Raw genomic sequence first — 23,243 nt, 5'->3', positions numbered from 1 at the left:
TCCACAGGCAGACAAACCAATTCCCCCAAGTGACTTCAACCCAGCGTTGAGAAAAGACACAATCTTCTGGCAAGATATGACTGGCTAGGAGAGAGCAGTGAAGGCCAACACTTTTCAGGACCTTCCTCTGACTAAATTCCTGTTTCATCAGAGAGGCGAGCACAAGTCCTCATGGCAGTACCTGCTGCATTAGTCTCTGCCATTCTTCAATCCCCTGTTAAATTATTATCATCATCTCAGTGAGGGACTGCATTATCTGCACCACATCAGATACTGATGAATGCTGCACTAATCTTCGCCCAATCCACGCTGTTGTCTTCATCAACTTGCACCCAAAACATCAATGTCAATTGAAAAGTTGTCTTGAAGCTCTCAAGGACTCCTGCAAAGATAGCTCCTCTTGGGCAGTACTCAGAGAAAACCTATTGCCTCCCAGCCAGCAAAAGCCACAGTGTCCAGTCTATGCACTGCCTTACAGTCCTTAATAGCTTGTGCTTGGCTTTTCTACCAAGAACCTCCAGGACAGATTTGATGAGAATGACCAGGATATCCAGAGACTAATTAACTGCAGCCACAAGGCATTTCTGGTTTGTAAGCCTCACCTTGCCTCAAGGGCAAAAATGTAGTTCTACAGGTACCTTAATGCCAAGGGCAGCAGAAAACCCGTGTCCTTAAGAACATATGGCAGGTCTAAAAGAGTGTAGGATGCCCCACAATTCATCAACAGTCAACACGTGTGGGTTCTTAAGTGCTGTCCAGGTTTCTATGGCCCAGGAACCCAAGGCTACATCCCACTGAGAACCAAGACTACAGATGAACTAACCAAGGACAGAGGTCCAGTCAACACCCAGCAGAAGGAACACACTAAAGACCGTATCAACTGTGACTTAATCCTTGACATTAGCACCCTTGACTGCAACCCACAGCAGCCTATTTGGTCCAGACTTGCTACCATTCCTAACTGAGAAGGAATTCAAAAGTCCATATCCCAACTAAAAAACAAGATGTTGGGAGAAGGTTGTATCCCTTCTGAGGTTCTAAAAATTGATAGTGAGGGGTTTCTGTCACAAATCCACAGATTCATGATCCACATCTGGGAAAAGGAGGATATGTCACAGGATCCAAGGGACTTAAAAACACGCTAATTGTGAGCATCTCAAGAAGGGATATCTCCAGCTGCAGTAATGACAGTAGGGTCTTTCTGCTCTCTGCCTCGGGATGTCAGAGACATCCTTAGCTGCTGCTGCTGCTGCTGCCTCCCAGTGGCTCCTTAATTTGCAGTGTGGATTTCATCCACCTAGAGGACATGATCTTCACCACGTGGAAACTTCAACAGAAATGCAGGGAGCAGCACCAACTACTACTTGTGGCCTGTTTTGACCTCATTAATCGTTTGACACCAGCATGCAGGAGGAACTACAGAGCATCCGCCTCAAAATTGGCCGCCCACAGAAATTCATCTTGCTCTTGCTTCACAATTGCAGGTTTGGCATGATACTACCCAACGAGTCTGCCACAGAGTCAATCTCAGTGAATTCTATTTTTGAACGAGGTTGCATCATTTTCTGGACGGTTTTCTTAATATTTCTCGCTGCAAAGCTGCATCTCACCGATAAACTTTCTGGGGGAATGGAACTAATCCACAGGAATAATACGAAAATCCACTGTGCCTACACTCCAGAACCAAAGTCATCCCAACCTTGGTATTTGAGCAGCAGAATGCAGACTATGTTTGCATGATTGTGCATTCAGAGGAAGAGCTCTAAGTTATCATTGATTTGTTCACTGAAGCATATGAGAGTATTGGCTTTGCATTCAACATCTGCAAGACAAAGTCCTTCGACCAAACTGTTCATGTAACAATAATAAATCGTGGCGAGACTCTGAAAAATTTGGAGTACTTCCCAATTCTCATGAGCCCATACTTAATGGAGGCAGACATTAATGATGAATTCACCATTGTCTTCAATGTGCCATCTGAGACTTTGGCCAAATGAGGAACCAGCTGCTTGAAGAGCAAGAGCTGAGACCCAACATACTCAGCATCTTCTCCCAGGTCAATGTTCCCAGCATTGAGGCTTTAATCGTTCTCAGCTGTCTCTGTTGGACAGGCCATATTGTTCTCATATCCAAGACCAGACTTCTGAATTGGATACTCTGTTCTGAGCTCTGTGTTTGGGGAGAGCTTATCGGGCATACAGGGGTTTCCTCAAATTCTCTTTGGGGGGGAATGCATCACCCCCTGACTCCTGGGAATCTCAGGTGCAGGACTGCTCAGACTCGAAAAGCACTTAAGATGACACAGTGAACCTAGAGTTCACGTACCAGGAGCACATGGAAACATGGCTTAAACAGCAGGAGGATTGCAGCACTTGACAAACCACCTACCCACTTGTCCCAACAGACACCACCTGCCCCATATGGAAGAATCTGCAATTCCTGCAGTAGCCTCGTTAATCACTTCAGAACCCACAGCATTGGAGTGAAAGCAAGTCGTTCTTGATCCCAATGGATTTCCCAAAGTGGAGACACGAGACTGCAGATGCTGGAATCTGGAGCAAAGACAAAATCAAGTTTACTGTCATATGCACAAGTTCGTGTAGGCACAAAAAGAACTGCAGGACGAACTTGGTGGGTAAGGCAGCATCTGTAGAGGGAAATGGACAGTCAATGTTTTAGGTCGAGACCCTTCACATGGACTAAGAGTTGCACTAAGAGATTATTAATGACCAGGCCCACATTGCACAAGAATCATTCCAAAGATCTTTGCAAAATGGTGGCGAATCTCTAGAATTCTCTGCCCCACAGAGTTGTGGAGGCTAGCTCAATAGAAGTATTTAAAGTGAAGGTTAATAATTTTTTCGAAGATTCAGGGTTAGGGCTTAGTGTAGGTCAGCCATGATCATGCTAAATGGTGGGGCCAGCTTAAGGGGACAGGTAGCCTACTCCTGCTCCTGTTTTCCTTTGTGTTCTTATGTTTTATTGGATTGTTCTTGGGAAAGACACTTAGGGTTAAAATATACCTGCAAAATTTACTCTGGCCCAATTCTGTCACTCTGTTTTGATTAATGTACCTTGTATTCAGTGCTGTTTCAAATCAGGAGTTCCTCTATTTGCAGTGCAAACTTTGTGACTTCTGAGCAATTTTGATAATGCCCATTGAAAATTTGCAGATCTCCCTGCAGCTGCCAAAATCAAGAGGCATCAAATCAAATTCTTGTACGTATAGGGTTCTTTTTCTATAAACTAGCAGGGTTCAAAAGGTACACTTAGACTTTTCTTCTCATCATTAAATATGAACAAACTGTTATTTCTTGAATGGTATTATAATGAAAAAGATCTTTTATTTTGGAAAGTACACATTCTGATAAGGATGAACAAAGTCTGCTGTTCAATTTTCCTAATATATTAAAAGTTTTCTTAGTTTGTGTGAATGATTGAGGCATTTATTAAAATAGCTGAGGAGTAATTTGACTGCAATAGAGAGGAAGACTTTTTGTGCCTTTGACAGCCTCGGTGTGTCCCAGAGCAATTTCATGAAGGCTAACCGCTCCCAATCCCTAATTTTTTTTGCAACTTTATATGCTCCTTTGGGATCTAATACTATCCTTGTGAGCAATTGTTATGTTTCTTATTCTTTTATGTTTAACTACTTAAAGGAATGTATAACTGTTGCAATTCCTGCATTCATTGGTTAAATATTAACCATTACCTATCCAAGGACAGGCCTTTTTAGTGAAGCTCCCCAATCCCAATCCTGACAGTTAAGTATTTTCTTTCTGGGCAGCACAGTAGTGTAGTGGTTAGCATAACGCTATTACCGCGCCAGCGACCCGGGTTCAATTCCGGCCGCTGCCTGTAAGGAGTTTGTACGTTCTCCCTGTGTCTGCGTGGGTTTCTTCTGGGTGCTCTGGTTTCCTCCCACATTCCAAAAACATACGGGTTAGGAAGTTGTGGGCATGCTATGTTGGCACCGGAAGCGTGGTGACACTTGCGGGCTGCCCCAGAACACTCTACGCAAAAGATGCATTTCACTGTGTGTTTCGATGTACATGTAACTAATAAAGAAATCTAATCTAATGTTTATTTAGCTGTCTAAAGAGGTAAAAACAATGGTGATATGTTTCTTCTGTGTTATATTTTTGTTAGCGTGATGATCTTTGAAAACAGTTGGGTGATTAAAGTCTAGTTTCTATCCACGTTTGCGCTAAAGTGCAAACTTCAAGTAAAACTGCTTTTATTAAGGTTAATCGTTGGTGAATGTTGGTGTTTTCATCCCTGATGTGATGCATCAGCTTTGTTTGTTTTCCTGAGGCGTTGTAATAGATGATTTCTCCCTTTAGGCCTGAGATACTTAAAGGGCAAAGGAATGATTGAATAAAGCCTGCTTATTCAGGTTCACAGCTTCCATTCATGTAGGACAATGCTGGTTGTTTGATGAATGCTTTTTAAGTTCAGATTAGAAACAGAAAGCCATTGCAAATTGAATGAAGTGAACATTTTGGAACTATATATAAACATTTAGCTGACACATCTCCAAGGGGGAGATTTTATAGAAAAGTTCATGGTTTGCAAAGAAAGAACTGAGGCAGGGATGCAAAGGTTCTTGGAAATGTTAAGTCCACGCTTCATTTGATGTAAGAAAAGAACTTGGTATGTAAAACCAACCCCTGTGCATTCAAATAAGCACAAATGTGTGACTGGAGCTGACTTTATTTGACTGCAGAAAACGATTCCTGAATACCAAGTTAAAACTAAACTTTAGGAATCAAAATCAAAGTTTGCGCAAACAGAGTAAACCACTTAACAGTCATGCAAGTCAAAGGTCACTGTGAACTGCACAAGTGGAGTTTTGTCCTTCCAGAGTTTGTTTTTTCACATTTGGAAAGTTTCTACAAATTAGAAGACCACTTGCGTTTTTTTTAATGGTCGTTTTTGTACGTAAATTAGATTTTTATAAATTCAGGTTTTTAGTATGAATTAAATTGTGGCAAATTTGTGTAATGCTTGGAGCTTAACTTTCCTTTTCCAAGTATGAACATATTTTGCACCATATGTGGTAAGCTGTGATTGATTAGTTTTAGTGGCTTATTTTTACAATGTTGCTTGCTGTTCCAAAACCTTGCATAGCATCATTATTGAATGGTTTATCATGTCATTTTCACTGTTTTTCTTAGAATTATTTAATTTTGACACTTTTTTTTGGCTTATCTTTGTAAACTTATGCCATTGCACATCAAATACACAGGCTATTAAATTCCTCCATTGGCATGTAATATCTTCATGACTTACACTACTTGTTGACAATGAGGATTCATTATCCAGTACTGGAAGGCTTCCTACCAGAACATTCCGCCTTAACACTGTTTGAAGGAGGCCATGAAGATGTTACAGCTCTTTGGACTCGTTCATTAGATACAACAATTGAAGATAACCAGCTTTTCTAGTTTGTGTAAGAACCAGCCTGGTCTGGTTTTAAAAAGTCGTCAACCTTTAGTTGGAAGTTTTTCTCTCCACAGATGCCGTCTGACTTGCTGGGTTATTTCCAGAATTCTTTTATTTTATATTTTCAGGATTTTCCATCTTGCAGTTCTAGCAGTGATTTTTCTTCCTCCTCCCTTTTGTCATTTATCTATTTTCACCTTCTCCAAACAGATCTGCTGTGACTGATCAGTCTTCACAAACTCAGGATAATACCACCTCATTTTGTTATTTAGTCTCGGCCTCCATCCAATCACAGACATTGTCTTTGTTCCCCCCACCTTTCTCCTTTTACAACCTAAGTCATAGGGTTGTACAGCACAAAAACAGGCTCTTTGGCCTGACTCGTCCGTGTCATCTGTGCAAATCCTATTTTCCTGCATTTGGCCCACAATCATTCTATTCTTTTCCTATCCATGTACCTGTCCAAAGCCTTTTTAAATGCTGCGATTGTACCTGCCTCTACCACCTCCTGTGGCAGTTTGGTCCATATACCCACCAGCTTCTGTGTGGGGAAAAACTTGCTCCTCATTATCTCCTTCAAATATTTCTCCACTCATCTTAGACCTATGCCCTCTAGACTTCCCTATCCTTGGAAAAAGACTGTGACTATCTACTCTATCTATACCCTTCATAATTTTATAAACTTTGTGGTCACCCCTCAGCCTCCTGCGTTCCAGTGAGAACAATTCCCTCCTATCCAATCTCTCCTTTGAACTAAAGGTCTCCATTGCAGGCAACATCCTGCACTCTTTTCAACACTGCCACATCTTTTCTGTAGTGTAGTGACCAGAACTGCACGGTAGTGTAGCAGTTAGCATAACGCTATTACAGCACTAGCGACCCGGGTTCAGTTCCAACCACTGTCTGTAAGGAGTTTGTACGTTCTCCCCGTGTCTGCATGGGTTTCCTCCGGATGCTCCAGTTTCCTTCCACATTTCCAAAGACGTATGGGTTAGGAAGTTGTGAGCATGCTATGGTGGCGACACTTGTGGACTGCCCCCAGAACACTCTACGCAAAAGATGCATTTCACTTTCTGTTTCGATGTACATGTGACTAATAAAGATATCTTATTCCAAGTGTGGCCTTGTACAGCTGAAACATGATGTACCAACTCTTATGCTCTTGCCTATGAAGGCAGGCAAGGTAAATGCCACCTTCACTACCCTAATCCACTTGCGCCACAGTTTTCAGGGAGCTGTCAACTTGCACTCCGAGGTCTCTCTTTGCATATCAATGCTTCTAAGGTCCCTACCATTGACTATATATGTCTGGCCAGTATTAGACAACCCAAAATTCATTACCTTACATTTGTCTGGATTAAGTTCCATCTTGCACTGCTCCACACAACTTTCCAGCTGATCTGTGTCTCTCTGCATTCTTGGGCAACTATCCTCCCTATCCACAATTCACCAATCTTTGTGTCATCAGCAAACTTGCTTATCAGACCGTAGGCATTCTCATTCAAGTTATTTATGACTAACAACAAGGGTCCCAGCACTGATTCCAGTGGTACACCACTGGTTACAATCGTCCAGTCAGAAAAACAAGCCTCCTCCACTACCCTCTGCCTCTAATCACCAATTCAATTTTGGATCCAGTTTCCCAAGACACCTTGGATCCCATGTGCTCTAACTTTCTTGACCAGCCTACCATGCAGGACTTTGTCAAAGGCCTTGCTGAAGTCCATGCATACCACATCTGCTACCTTGCCTTCATCAATTTTCTTAGTATCCTCCTCAAAGGCAGGATTTCTCGTGCATAAAGCTATGTTGATTTCTGTTCATCAGTCCCTGCCTTTCCAAATGATCATATATCCTATCTGTAAGATTTTTTTCAAATAAATTCCCTACCACTGACATAAGGTTCACCAGCCTGTAGTTTCCTGGATCATCTCTACCATCCTTCTTGAACATGGAAACAATATTAGCTACCCTCAAGTCTTCCAGTACCTCACCATGGCTAAAAATGATGCAAAAATCTGTCAGAGCCCTCACAATCTCCTCCCTTGCGTCCCATAACACCCTAGCATGGATTTCATCAGGTCCTGGGGATTTTGCTACCTTAATGTGTGCCAATATCTCTAACACTTCCTCTTTCCTGATAGGCACATGTTTCAAACTATCAGTGTTCACCTCCCCTAACTCTCTATCCTCCCCATCTTTCTCCCTGGTGAACATTACACTGAAGTATTCATTGAGGACACCACACATATCCCCTGGCTCCACACAAAAACTTCCCTTTTGGTCCTTGAAGGGACCTACTCTTGCCCTAGCTATACTCTTTCTTCTAATATATTACTACAAGGTTTTGGAATTTTCTTTAATTCTCTGGGCTTTCGTGTTCCCTTTTTTGCCCTTATCATGTTTGATTTCTCTCCCCTTTAAATACTGCTTGTTCTGCTGATTATTTCCAGCATTTTTTGTTTTTAAGCCAAAAAGTTTATTAGATTGCTTCTGCTATGCTTTATGAGTGCTAATACATTTTTTAATCCAACTTGAGATTAATCGCATTGTCATTAAAAGGGAAAAATGAGTCTCCTGTCATTAAGCTTCCAGATCCTGGTTTTTGTTATAGTTACTCCTAAGCCTATTACAGCTCCTCCTGAGCCCACAGTGCAGAAGTTTTGTCACTAAGTTTTGTGAAATAGTTATTGCACTTCCTTTCAGTTGACTTCAAGATGAACAATAATAAATGCAGGTTATAAAGTGGATAACTTTCAAATACATTTCTTTTTATAAGAAGTATTCATTGCTTCTTGATGTAGATTTATTTCTACAACAGAACTCTATTATCAAGCATATCTAAAATATTTTTGGCTGTAATTTATTTAACCATTTTAATGTGAAGAGTTGCAAGCTGTTACATAATACAGTGCTCTAAAAGCCAGATTTCCTGTTTAAAGTGTAAACGTTTTCCTTTTCAACTATTAGAGACTGAAATTGTGTGTTTTTAATTTCCTACTTTGTGATTGCAGTAGGATTTGCCTAGCAGACCTGACATTGCCTGCTGTATGGTTCATCTGTTGGCTTTTTGTCTTTTTTTACTCTGATGAGACGTAGTTGTAGCTGCATAAAACTTTGGTTGGGTCGCACTTCTTATGTGCAATTCTGTTGCTCCATTACAGGAAAGATGTGGAGGCTTTGGAAAGGGAGCAGAAGAGATTTACCAGGATGCTGTGTGGATTAGATATAAGCTGTAGGAGGGGTTGGACAAACTTGAGTTGTTTTATGTGGAGGGTCAGAGGCTGAGGGGAGATCTGATAGAAGTATATAAAATTATGAGAGGACGTGCGTCTAAAGTGAGAGGAAGTTTAAGGGAGATGTGCAGGGCAAGATTTTTTTTTACACAGAATGGTAGGTGACTGCAATGGGCTGCCAGGCATAATCATGGAAGCAGATACAGTAGTGGCATTTAAGAGGCTTTTAGATAAATACATGAATATCCAGGGAATGGAGCAATATGGATCATGTACAGGCAGAAGGGATTAGTTTAATTTTGCATCATGTTCAGCACACACGTGGGCCAAAGGGCCTGGTGCTGTTCTGTTCTGTATAGTGCAAATTGATCATATGTACCTTTTAACAAACATTATAATGGCAGGTGAATTTTAAGATTTAAGAAAATGTGTTTTCTAAAAAGTGAGTCAACCTGCTTCTATGAAAGTCCTAAATTGGATCACAAGAGATATTTTAAAGCATTTCACATAAATTATTTTGAACGTTATGATATAGTCAGTCCAATGTTGTAGCCTTTGCGCGCACAGTTACAACAAATAACTGATTGTTCTTAATGTTAGTTGAGGGTGCATAGCAAGTTAGCACATTCTTGGCAGTGAGTTTTATACAAATACTAAAAGGTGCTGGTGCTAGAAATCTGACCCAAGGAAACAATGCTAGAAATATTCAGTGGGTCCATCAGTATCTGTGGAGAGAGAAAATAAAGTTGATGATACGGGTTATTCAAACTGCTTCCACAGTTAGGTTTGGTAGTAAAGAATTATCGGTCTCAGGAGATTGGAAACTATTAAATGGGTTGCCTATTTAAGAAAGGAGGGAGACAGACAGTAGGAGCTTGTTGGAAAAAAGCTAGAAACTATTACGAAAGGCATGTTATTCAGGTACGTGAAAACTCATAATCTTGAGAATCGATATTTTATGTGAGGGAAATTCTGTTTGATGAATTAAATGCTTTTTGAAGCTTACAAATTTGGTTACAGCAGGATAACAAGGGAGAGGCAGAGGTTGTAGTGTATTTGGACTTTTAGGAGGCATTTGATATGGTACTGTACAAGGCTGTTATGCAAAAATATCAATATGGCTATGTGGTTTTGGCAATAATTAACATAGTAAGAGTACTGAAAACTGGTAAGAATGAACAGGTTATTTTGAAGTGGATAATTGCATATTTTTCCCACATATTCTACCTGCCATAATTCTGCCCACTGACTTAACTGGTCTTTATCCCTTCACAGCCTTGCTCATTTCATCTTTGTAACATTCTCTCCCATCTCGCTTTGTATTATCAGCAAATCTTGGATGTTTCACACTTGGTCCCCTCTTTTGTCATGGTATATGTTTCAAATTGTTGAGGCCGAAGAACTGATTCATCTGGGACACCATAGTTCCAATTTGCAGTTCTGGAAAAGACCTATTTATTCTAACTGCCGTGTCTGTCAATCAACCAAACCTCAATATATGCAGTGCATTACCTCTAATCCTCTAATTTCATGGACCCCAATTTACTGAAACAGTGAATTGTTGCTGGATCGAGAAGCTGAGATCTCTTGTGAGAACAATATACGTCCATGCTTGTAAAATAATGAGTTCTGTGCTGAGATAAATTAAAGCACTCTCTTGGAGTGGTGTTAGGTGAATGTTTCATCTCAAATTAGTTAATTCTGAGATATGTCAAAGCCAAAATGAAGTACCATTCCCAGCATCAAACTCTCCTTGAAAACTGTAGCAAAAAATTGTTTAAGACACTTACCCTGAATACTACAAGATTTCGTTTTGTTGCATAAAAGTCCCAACAACTGGATTATTTGCATGTTCCATTTGTGTTCTCACTTGCAAATGTATGCAGAACAAGACAGGATAAAATAGGAAATTTTGATCGCTATTGGGAAGTTTTAATATCTTTCTTGGCAGTCAGGCTGTGAATGTACTCCAGCTGATGTTGAAATGAAATGGAAGTAGTGAGAGTTTTCCAAGTATTCTTGGCATTTCGCAGTCTTTTCAAGAGACTTACAAAGTTAGGGACAAATATCTAGAGTGAGAACCAGAGTGAGCTATGTATTTTACAGAAAAATAAAGAATTAATTCTAATGTCATTATCCAGTACCCCAAATAATTTTGGCACTTTATTACAGCTAATTAACAAGGATAATTATGTCTAGTGTCAAACAATATCTAGAATACATTAATTGAAAACAAAAACTGAAGGCTTGCAACTGTTGTGATTTTTAGAACAGTGGCTCCTCATTTAGTTTCTTTCATTTATGACATGTAACCGCAAAAAGGCCCAAAGTGCCTAAACATTCCTCATGTTGGGCATCTGATACAGATAAATTCAAATGATGGAAAATGTTTTGATACTTTTATAAGCTTTGGTGGTTAAAGTAATTTAGTTTTGAGGTGTACTCGGAGCACGCAGACAGTACAGTCACATCTTTAAAAGGCTCCATTTGCAACTTCACTTCTGATTAAAACTGCAGTTTAAAGGAATATTCAGCTTGACTCAGTAAAGTTGACATTTGGGTGCTTCTGTTGGATTTCCTTTCTGATGTCTGCTGCACATTGGTTTCTAGTACTTGGTAGTTGGTTGCTCTGCTGATTTGAGTGTAGCTCCATCTAATGCCAGTTGAGGAAAGTGCAGGTTTTCATGTGGTTTTGGAGATGAAAATAGTTTATCTGCAAATTGATTTTGTCCTTCAGCCCAATTTGTTTCAGTCCGGCGCCAAACTATCAGCTCAGATTTTTGAAGTCAATGCCACCAGTTGTTATAAGGCAGAACCATTTACCCTGGAACCTTGGCCAATTATTATTGTGGAATCGAAGTTATTCAAACAGATTATCTGTCATGATTACATTACTGCTTTTGGGACTTTTGTCTGTGCAACATTTGTTTCTGCATTTGGTACACGTCAATAAAGTCTACATCTCAAAAATACTTCATATCCTAGAAAAGCACTTTGGTCCTGAGATTCTGAAACGCACTAAGTAAATGCAAATCTTTCTTGCCAAGCGACTGCAACCAAAACTCACTTTTGTCTACTTTATACTGCTCAGGATTTGTCTGTTATTTATCTTTTAAACTTTCTAAGTTGGGTCATACCTCATTGGTCAGCCTATTCACAGGAAGAGAAAAATATTTTTAAGTGATGTCTTTAAATTGAAGAATCTTTTAAACCATGTTGTAACTTCTGTAAGAATCTGATTTGCAAATAGCTTTCTGTGAATGTAGAAAAGGTGAGCCTCAATTTGCAGAAGTTTGAGTTCAATAGTCGAATAGGAAATGTAAGACACCCCAAAAAGCAGAAGAGAGCAACAGAAAAGTTAGTTTGGTGCTAATGTCTCAAGACTCAAGTTTGAGATCTACTGCACTTAGGAAGTTTTAAACTTTCCTTTGAGTGACTTTTATGGAGTTATTGGTGGTACAGGATAGAAATAGGCTCTTTGGTCCACCACATCCATGCCAACCTTTTTCCCCATCTACATTGATCCCATTTGCCTGCAGTTCATCTGGTTCTGGGCTTTGTGTAATTAGGAACATTACTATCACCAAACACTAATCCAAACAGTGATCACCCTGGTCTTTTGATATAAGGAACAAATTATGATAACTGTGCAGAAGTTCCCTTTTCGTTTGAGAGTGCTGTTGTCATGACTCCAGGTGTTGAAACATGACACCTCATTCTTTGATTCTTTTCATAGCTGTGCACAACTGTGGGTGAGGTTGTCAATGCTAAGAGCTAAAACTGGATAAAAGACCCCTTTCTGTGGCTTTCATTTGAAATAGAGAAATGTTGCAGGATGTGGGTTTATTTTTCAACAATGTGGTAAATTGTTTTGGAGTGCAGAACATCCCATTATAAGATCATTGTAAAGCCTTAGTTCTTTTATCATCAATTGCAGAGAACACAGCTGTATTTTTTTTATATTTCAATGGTTTTTTAAGCAGCAAAATATATCAGGATTAATTCTATATCAAAGGAAGGATATGGTAGCTCTTAAAGCAATGCAATGAACTTTTACCAGGCTCAGGGGTGGGTGGGGGAGTGTTGCCATTATAAAGAGAGTCAGTAGGATTGACCTGTCTGAAGTTTGGAAGAATGGCAAATGATGTCATTGAAAGTTTGAGAGGAATTGTTAAACTCAATCCTGAGAGTCTGTTTTCACTTGGTGGAGAGTCTCAGGGTAAAGGGCCAGCCAATCAGAACTGAAATATGGATTGTGATTCTTTGGAATTATCTATCTCAAAGGGCTCAGTTATTAATTAAATTTTAAGATTGTGATTGGTAGTATTTTTTTGATTTGTGGGGAATCGAAAGGCAAGGAAATCAATCAAAAGTAGAATTAAAGTTGAGGATTATATATAATTGTACTGAATAATGGAGCAGTCTCTAATTGTATTTCTAATTTGCTCTCATGCTTAGCTTTGTAAAGTAGATAATGTCCATAATTCCTGAAAATTGCCAGCAGTTCAAGTTAAACTGCTGGTATCTTTCTGTGTAAGAATCGGAGCATATGTTTCCAGTGCGAGTGTGTGTGAATCTGGAATTCCCTGAACTTTCTGGGAGATATATGCTGGTGATTCCTGATTCCAGTTTACTTTGGGCTGTTCATGGGGTTGAGCAGCTGAGACCCACTTCGTGTTTTCTCTAGACTTGAGGAATCTGCCTGATGTACATTCTTAAAAGGCACAGGTTGAGTGGTTCCATTGATTTCAGCAGAGGTGAGCTACTATAAAGGAAGAGATGCACGTTTCAGTTTTTGAAGTGAAATAAGTGTATTTAGATCTTTTAAAATGTGTTCATATTGTAAATTTAAGTGTGTTTTAATAGGGATTAACTAGTAATAATTTTGTATGTTTTTGTGACTATCTGAGAGAAATTGTCACAGATCATGCAGCTTGACAACTGGTTAAATCTGTGAGTGCATTTCTATGGGCAGGGCTTGTACAGATCCTAGTGAGTGTCGCTGTTTATGATTCAATGCCTTGTGCTGTGCAGGGACACACAAAATATCTTTGCATTTGCTTTAAGGAAATTGCTGCTAGATATCTGCTCCGGTTATGTCCAGACGTAACAGGTAGGGGAGCAGCAAGCCTGGACAGCTCGCTGCTTCTGGGCAGCATTGTGTGCTGCTATTGCAGCACAATTTGCAATGACCAAAGGAAAATTTAAAACAAAACCTCTGACAATTACTTCTTAGGGGAATTCTTTTAAAAGGAGTTTTTGTGTTAGTTTCCTTGCAATCTCTCCTTATTTGCTAAGAATTGCTTACCAGGGTTATCATTGCCCACTTGCTAGACTACTTTGCTAAAACGAATGTTCTGATTTCTGACTCTTGGTAGAATAATTCAGATGTGAAACATGTCAAAAAAATATTCCTGATCCTTGTGTGGTACACAATTTTCACAAGAGCCAATAGCAATTAGCCCTCAATTTTTTCTTCATCTTAATCAGAGAACTGCAGCCTGTAACGTCATCTCAACTTCTGCTTTGGTTGAGATCTGACAACTCAACACCAACCAAGGTTCAATTTGCGATATTCCCAGTCTGCGTAGATCAGAGTTACAGTCCTTTTTTTGCTCAGTCCTCTACTGAGAAGAAAAAAAATTAAAAGGTAATGTGGATAGGTTTCTATAGTATATTTGCTTTTAGCAGCATTGATCTGAAATTGAAGTTTTGTTTCTTTCTGATTTAATTCCAAATCTGCATTCGTCTTTATTTCTTTTCCCTCTCTACTTGCCCTTGAGAAGGCAGTGTCAGCTGCTGCCTTGAATGGCTGCAGTTCTTCTGGTGAAGGTGCTCCCACAATGCTGTTGGGTGGGGAGCTCCAGGATTTAGACCGAGCAACAATGAAGAAGTAGCATCATGTTTTCAAATCAAGATGGTGTGTGACTGGCAGAGTAATATACAGGTGATATACTGTCTGTGCCAGCTGCCCTTGTACTTAGTCACAGGTTTATGGAGTTCTGAAAGGTGAGTAACTGACATCTTGGCAGGTATGTTAGTGGGGATTTAGGAGGAGTGAGTATTTAGCAAGTATTACTTTCTCTTCCATTCCAGGAAACCAGTTTAATACAGGCAGCAGAACTATACAAAACTGACATAATATCCATTACATAACCTCTCACTGCACAACAAAAATCTAATATCAACAGTAGTTTTTAAGAAGAATATATTCTGCTCTTTTTAATTATATACAGGAAATAAGTAGGAAGCAGAAACTCATTGAAATGCAGCAAGTCAGAAGCAGGATATAGAGTATGAATTCACTGCATTGTTATTGGCTGTTTTGGACAGTGATAATATCCACCCTGCAAACATTTTAAAATCAAGTTTTGTCTCTTAAGATTTGGACCAGAATAAATGGATTTAGTTTTCTTTGATTTTTTTTTGCAGGTTATGAGGGAAAATGGCTCATCTGAGATTCTAAATAAACTATATGATACTGCCATGGATAAGTTAGAAGGCTTAAAGAAAGATTACGACACACTGAGAAAACGGTACAACGAGAAGGTTGCCAACCATAACACTGACCTCAGCCGTTTGGAGCGGGTAGAAGAGGAGAATCGGCGTTTTCAGAAACAGAATGAGATGCTCATGAAGCAAACAGATGCTGCTGTTGTGGAGAAAACATCTGTCCAGCAACAATATTTATCCACACTGAAAAGGTAAAGGGCTATCATGTTAAGAATCTCACACTGAATCAAAAATAGATTGTGTTGCGAAGTCATGGAGTTTTACATAAACTTAGAGTCACTTTCATAGAGTGATCAATTCATAGAGTCATCAATGTCGACCATTGTACCTATCGATGCTAATCCCATTTGCCCACATTGCGTCTGTATCCTTCTATTCCTTGGCTATTAAAGTGCCTGTCTAGATGCCTCTTAAGTGTTGTGATTGTATTTGTCTCCATCACTTCCTTTGGCAAAAAAATTCTAGATATCAACTGCTCTGGAAACCTTACCCCTCAGACCACCTTTGAAGCTGCTTCCTCTCACCTTAAGCCAATGCTCTCTTATGTTAGACACCCACACCAAGGGAAAAACATAAGACCATAAGAAATAGGATCAGGAGTAGGCCACCTGGCCCGTTGAGCCTGCTCTGCCATTCAATAAGATCATGACTGATCTGGCTGTGGACTCAGCTCCACCTACCTGCCTTTTCCCCATAACCTTTAATTCCGCTACTATGCAAAAACCTATCTAAATGTGTCTTACGTATACTTAATGAGGTAGCCTCTACTGCTTCCCAGGGCAGAGAATTCCACAGATTCACTACTCTCTGGGAAAAGCAATTCCTCCTCATCTCTGTCCTAAATCTACTCCCCTGAATCTTGAGGCAATGTCCCCTTGTTCTAGTCTCACTTATAAGTGGAAACAATTGTTCTGCCTCTTATCTATCCCTTTCATAATTTTATATGTTTCTATAAGATCTCCTCTCATTCTTTTGAATTCCAGTGAGTATAGTCCCTGACAACTCAATCTTTTCTCAAGGGCTAATCTCCTCATCTCCAGAATCAACCTGGTGAACCTCCTCTGCACTGCCTCCAAAGCCAGTATATCTCTCCTCAAGTAAGGAGACCAGAACTGCACGTAGTACTCCAGGTGTGGCCTCACCAGTACCCTGTACAGTTGCAGCATAACCTCCCTGCTCATAAATTCAATCCCTCTAGCAATGAAGGCCAACATTTCATTTGCCTTTTTGATAACCTGTTGCACCTACAAACCAACCTTTTGTGATTCATGCACAAGCACTCCGAAGTCCCTCTGCACAACAGCATGCTGCAATCTTTCACCATTTAAATAATAATCTGATCTTCTATTTTTCCTTCCAAGGTGGAAGACCTCGCATTTACCAACATTGTACCCCATCTGACCCATGCCCACTCACTTAACATATCTATGTCTCTCTGCAGACTCCGCATAGACCCTCTGCAAAAGATTCTTATTACCTCCCCTTATTTTTGCCTCTCATAATTTTATCCACCTCTGTCAGGTCACCTGTCTGCCTACTTTGCTCCAGGATAATAAACCCTACCTGTCCAATCTCTCCTTATAACTAAAAGCTTCCAATCCAGGCAACATCCTGCTGAATTGCCTCTGCACCCCCTCCAGCACAATCACATCCTTATAGTGTGGCAACCAGAACTGCAAACAGTACTCCCAAGTGTGGCCTAACCAATATTTTGTGAAGTTGTAATGTAATATCCCAACTCTTATTCTGCGACCCCTCTTCTGAAGGCAAACATACCATATACCTTCTTCACCATCCTATCTGCCTGCAATGCCACTTTGAGGGAACAATGGACTTTTACCTCAAGTTCTTTCTGTTCATCAACACTCCTTAGAACCCTGCCATTTACTGTGTATGTCCTACCCTTATCTGACTTCCCTAAATGAATCACTTTGCACTCATCAGGATTAAATTCAGTGTGCCTTTGCTTTGCCCAACTCTCCAGCTGATCTTTAACCTGCAGTGTCCTGAGACAACCTTCCTATGTATAACACCAATATTCATGTCATCCACAAACTTACTAATCATACCTTCTACACGAAACCTGACATGTTACTCTATTATAAATGGTACAAAGGGAAATTCTTCTAACCTTTTTCTCAGGCATGTTTAGTAAAGGATTTTTTTGGAACACTGACTTCTAGGATGGGAAAGTGGCATCAAAGATTTTGGGGGTGGGGGGGGGGTGGCGGGGGGAAGCTTTGGGTCCTGATATCTTCTTTTTCAGGTGGCATTCCTAACAAACCATTGAAGGAAAATATGATCTGTTTTCTTGGCTGAATACGTTATTATTGTCAGTCATACAAACACTACGCTGATCATGGCTATGCCAAGTATCAAGCAACCATCTACACAATATATTTATACAATTTATTAAATGCTAGCCTTTTCAGGCTTCCAGTGTATCTTCCCCTTTATCTCTTATTCTATTAAATTTAGAGAGATTCTGGCATTTCCCATAAATCTGCCATAAGTCTTGCACCTCAGCAACATCCCTTTAATTTGCTAGCGTAATGCAAATCTCCAAAAGTGAAAATTAAATTATGTGGCTCCAAGTACAACACTGTAGATTTTACACCAAAATTAAGGTTTGAATTTTGATGTGTGGCAAGTGCTTAAGTGGGGCTGGTGAGATTCAGTGCCCTCTGCTGATGCCTTTGGTATGTAAGATTAGTAAGCGACAGACAATAATGAGGGAAAGAAATTTCCAGAAAAAACTGAAGCTGGCCAGACATCCATTAACCTTCTATGTTGCATTCTCTCTTCTCTCCTATCCCATCGGGCAGAATATACAAAAGCCTGAAAGCACCTACCACCAGGCTCAAAGACAGCTTCTACCCCACTGTTACTAGACTATTGAATCGTTCCGTAGTACGATAAGATGGACTCTTGACCTCACAATCTACCTTGTTATGACCTTGCACCTTATTGTCTGCCTGCGCTGCACTTTCTCTGTAGCTGTAACACTTTATTCTGCATTCTGTATTGTTTTACCTTGTACTGTGTAATGAATTGATCTGTATGAATGGTGGGCAAGACAAGCTTTTCACTGTGTCTCGGTACATGTGGCAGTAATAAACCAATTCCAATTTGAATGTTGTTTGGAGAGAGAGAATTTGAGGACTTTTTTAATACCCTCACTTCCCCCCCCCCCTCCCCTTTTATCATTTCTTAGAAAGCTATTTGTAATGTTTATCTGCCACACCAAATATAGGACTGAGAATTGAATCCTGTTCATGAAAATATTGATGTATAAACTCTTTGAGTTACACCAAAGCTTTACTTTTACTTTCAACATTCACGTTCTTCACATAGTATAAAATAGTGTCAAGTTGGATATTGCAGAGATATATGTAATATATTTAAATTGAAATAGCTAAATGATTTAGATTTCCACTGAATCTGCATTATTTGTAATTAATTGCCAATTTTTATATTGTTTCTAAAGGTATGATTCCATACAGCACGAGTTAAGTAAAGCAACAGTACAGAACAAAGAGCTCCAGAGAGAAATGGAACGATTACAAACTGAGGTGACCAGATACAAGACGTTACAGCTGAAAGCAGTGAAGGATGCAGAGAAATACAAGGAAGAAAGGGATACAGTGCTAAATGAATATCGACTAGTCATGAGTGAAAGAGACCAGGTGCATAAAGAGATTGACAAACTGCAGACGGAACTGGAATTGGCACAGGGTCATCTAAAAAACACCTCATCAGAGAGAAAAGTGGCTGGTGAAGAGCTTGAAGCTCTTAGACAGGTAAGATCTAACAGCATCCTTTACTGCTCTTTAGCATTTGTTCCAGCGCTCTGGAATCCCTTATAATATTCTCCTTTTTCCTATTGTCTACAAACCATTCACATGGGTTTCTCTAAAAGTCATATTATGAACTTCAAAGGGGAACATGAGTTTCTGAAAGGATTGGGTGCTTATTGGGCTCAGTATTGTCAGCTGATGTTCAAACCACTGCAGGAGAGTATTTGGGAGAGGGATCTTGGAATTGCTAATTCTGTGAGATGCTTTGTTTCAGTGTTTTGATTAAAATTTTGAAAAACTGTCAGTAGTACAATTAATTTATTTAGAGTTTCTCTTTTTAAAACAGCATGCAGAACTTAAACTTTTATTCATCTTGCTGCAGGAATGCCACATGTAGCTTTTAAAATGCTCGTGTAAACTGCTGCCCAATTGCATTTGCCTGTGGAATGCATTGGTCAGTATTCTGACTGTGTAAAAGATCAGAGGAACAAAAACAGGCAGAAACGGGGCAGAAAATAAAAGGTGTTTGTGATTACATGATTTTGTTGAAGAAATAATGAAGTAAAGCGTGAATTAGTTTCTCATTTATTTACAATTTCAATTTAGTTGCACTTTATAGGTGAAAAATTCAGTGTTTTTTTTAGTAATTGAAAATACCGGAATTTACTGAACTAATAACAAGAAATAAAGCACTCCCAAATTTAGTCAAGAAATAAAATGAAAAACTCAAGCCCTTAATGTATGGGTGCCCTCATTCAGGCTTTGGAGAGAACTGAGCATGGCCAGTTTCTTTTTCTATCCTATTGTATGGTGAGTGGCTGCAATGCGGTTTCTTTACTAAAACAATACTGGGTGGGGAAATATCCTTCATTTATAGGTGGTATTTTCAAAGAAACAAGTGAAGCAAAGCAGTGTCAAGGCAACTACTTTGAAGAAAAGTGGTATCCTTGTGTTCATAATCCTCAAATTAATCATTTACTATTCCTGACATTGGCAGTGTTTGTACTCCCAAGAGTATTGATCTTTTAACCTCCGTGATTAGAAACAGGGTGGAGTATTTTTTAAAAATATCTATTGGTGTAATACAGTCCTCTTTTCACTAGTTGAGAACAGTTTATAGCAGCTGTTAATGCAAAGTTTAAGAATGGTGTCGATTGCTAACAAATGAATGTGAAGCAATGTAATTTTTTTTATTCTGAAGCTCATTGAGATTGACGTCCAATAAAAGGCAGACAGAGTAAGATCACCTGATTACAGCCATTTGGAATTTGGAAACGTTTTAAATACCTTGGAGACACGAGACTGCAGATGCTAGAATCTGGAGCAACAAACAATCAGTAGCACTGAGCAGCATCTGTGAGAGAAAAGGAATTGTCGACTGATGCAGGGCTTTGACCCAAGATACAGACAACTCCTTTCCCCCCACAGGTTCTGCTCAACCTGCTGAGTTCCTTCCGCAGATGTTTGTTTTAAATATCTATTCTTTTCAATTCCCACCTCTTTAGATTGATTTTGGAAAGCTGATTAAACAAAATCAAATTTATTATTTCAAGAACTTTACTTTTCAGCCACGGAAAGGCCTTTCGTAAAGTAGTGCTCATTTATGTTAGGTAATTCGTTTAGCAGTAATTACTTTGGCTTTGTAAAAAAGAGTTTTAGTTTTGAGCCAGATTAAATCAAAATTTTCCAGTGACAGTATTATATGATTTCCCTTCCTATATCGTAGCTCTGGGGCAGAGACAATAGATGGCAACATGAAATGGATAACGTTGCATTAAATAGAAAGCTCCTGACATTTGTCCTGCTGGAATTCATCACATGGACATGGGTTTTACAACACAGGATATGTGCTCCCAAATGATTTTCATGTGGTAGTAAAATAACTCCATTTTATATGCATATCTCTCTTAGCCTCAGCACTGTCACACCAGCCCTTTATTGGTTGGCTTTTGACAATCATATTTGCATTCAGTGAAATTTTTGATATCTTGTATTCAGGAGGAATGCTTGAGTGCTGCTTTAAGGTCCAGGATCTAATCTATTCTTGGTCTGTGCCAGGATGAGTTTCATGCCAGAATTCTGATGAGATAAGTTGAATTATTTTGCTGTATTATGTCAGACTTCCATACTTTATCCATGTCATGCAAACCTATTGCTGCATGTTGAATATTTAAGATACAGTGGGATTTTAGTTAATCTCACAGCCATACAGTGAGCCAGGTCTTGCTGGTCAGGCATCTCATAGCTTGAATGTTTTTACTTTCATAGCACTGTGAATTGATTGCAGCCTAATGGAGGCAGCAGGGCATCTGGGACCTTACTGAATGGTGAGACTAGAAATGCATCTCCTTAACTGATGAAATTTAAGGTTGGGGACGATACTTGGCTAATTCTCATATTGTGAGTGACAGTGATGAGCTTTATTTCACAATGTGTAAAGGGTTATTATTATTTTGCATCTTATTCATGCCACAGTGACTGGACAAGTTTGTAGTGTGGTGTTCTATTGATTTTAGGTGCCATCAAGTGGCTTGAATAAGTTCTACATCAAATTAAGCAATATTGAAATACCTTGCTGATTGGTCAAAAAATTATGCAATACAGAATCTTTAATGAAATAGAGTAGGATATTGATCAAAATATTAAAAACAAATGCTTTAAGGAAAGATATTGCACAGCAATTGATTCCACTATGCCACTTAGCAATAAAATGTGGGAACATGCTCACAATCTGTTAAATTCTGTCTGTCAGCTGTGGTATTCGCAAAAGGATCCAAAGCAAAAGTCAAGCTTCTCACAACAATCATGGAATCCCGTCAGCAAATGTGCTTTTGCCACCAACATAGCAGTAATAAGGCAGGGAGAACATTGTTACCCTCACTACCAGCCCCACCCTGGTTCTCTGCCCTTCTATCCACTCTGATCTCTCAGTCAGGAACAGTTATACATGAAACAGAAAATGCTGGAAACATTAAGCAGCTCAGGAAAGAGAAAAAGAGTTAATGTTGCTGATGAAAAGTCTTGGACTTGGAAGGTTAATAGCATTTCTCTTTCCATTGATACTGCCTGACCTGCTGAGTGTTTTCAACATTTTCTATTTTCATTTCAGATTTCTGGCATTTGGAGTTACTTTGATTTTTATTTAGTATGCATGAAATTGATTGTTTTTAGGAAAATGGAAAGGATAAAATGAATTAATAAATCTGAATCAATAGGATTAAACAAAATATATCTCTCGTCAGACTAGTTGAGCATTTCAATAACTAATGTAATTGTTTGCTGGCAGTGCTAATGCTTTTGTGATATGTGACTTTGAAAATGGTGAAACGGTGTAATGTAAAATATTCCCTACAGTTTACTTAAATGTGATATTTAAAATTAAAACCATCTGTTACATATTTGTTGCAGCACATCATTTTCCAAAAATAAAATTATTTATGGGTTCAAAGTGGGAGCAGCATATGAGATGGTGCTTTTGTCATGTTCATGAAAATGGTGATATCACTTGTGTTGCAACTAAATTTCAGGAGCTTCATTCTGCGTTGGTAGAGCGAGATCATGCTATCTGTGAGAGGAATGAACTGCTGGAGAAATACTGCCATGAAGTGAAGGACAAAGCAGAAGCTCAAAAGGAGCTTGATCAGGCTTGTAAGGATATTGAGACTGTGAAAGAAGAGAGAGATGTTGCTAGGAAGGAAAGAACAGAAGCTATCATCCAGAGAGATCAGTTGCTGCGGGAGTACTACCAGGCTCGACAGGTGAATTTTGCCCTTGTACAGAGTTGTTTTATGCACTGCCATGTATTGTAAATATCTCTTAATTATGTGAGTGCTCCATTGTGTTTTGTGTAATATGTAAAAGCTAGGTTATTTCAATTTTAATTTCTGTTAGGGGCAATTTCAACTTTGAAAAATTATTGATGCTAAATGTATTACTAGTTGCTTAAAATTGGAATTTTCCCTTAAGAAAATGAACATTCTGATCCAGACCTGGAATGTTGACTATTGCACCCTCACACAATCTGGCATACGTAATGGTATTTACTGCCAATAGTACTTTGGAGATGTTGCTCGGTTTGGTCAGTGGACACTAAATCTTCAAAAGATACTGTTCTGTCTGGACTAAATCTGAATTGATGGTGATTTGGATGTTCTTCCCCAGTGGAACTTGAAATGATCAAAATGCAAAATTTACAAAAAAGTACAGCAAAATTCCTGCCTTGGCTTTGGCAATATATCGTTAATTATTTTAA

At 39.2% G+C, this 23,243-nt stretch overlaps 1 protein-coding gene across 8 annotated transcripts in view; it reads left to right on the top strand.

Moving 5' to 3' along the window:
• The window catches only part of dlg5a (discs, large homolog 5a (Drosophila)), a 169,134-nt gene that overhangs the window by 84,081 nt on the left and 61,810 nt on the right, over positions 1 to 23,243 (top strand). For 6 of the 8 annotated variants that reach the window (XM_052041466.1, XM_052041463.1, XM_052041461.1 and 3 more), the window contains exons 7-9: positions 15,114 to 15,385; positions 18,682 to 18,994; positions 22,519 to 22,749. In XM_052041466.1, coding sequence (XP_051897426.1) covers positions 15,114 to 15,385; positions 18,682 to 18,994; positions 22,519 to 22,749 — 816 coding nt within the window. The remainder of the gene's footprint in view (positions 1 to 15,113; positions 15,386 to 18,681; positions 18,995 to 22,518; positions 22,750 to 23,243) is intronic. The other 2 variants (XM_052041467.1, XM_052041465.1) reach the window with 1 other exon arrangement.

This window comes from Pristis pectinata, chromosome 30 (genome assembly GCF_009764475.1).
Source record: "Pristis pectinata isolate sPriPec2 chromosome 30, sPriPec2.1.pri, whole genome shotgun sequence".
NCBI classification, from domain to species: domain Eukaryota; kingdom Metazoa; phylum Chordata; class Chondrichthyes; order Rhinopristiformes; family Pristidae; genus Pristis; species Pristis pectinata.
Note: the sequence above shows the minus strand (reverse complement) of the source record. Positions and strands in the feature narration are given on the sequence as shown.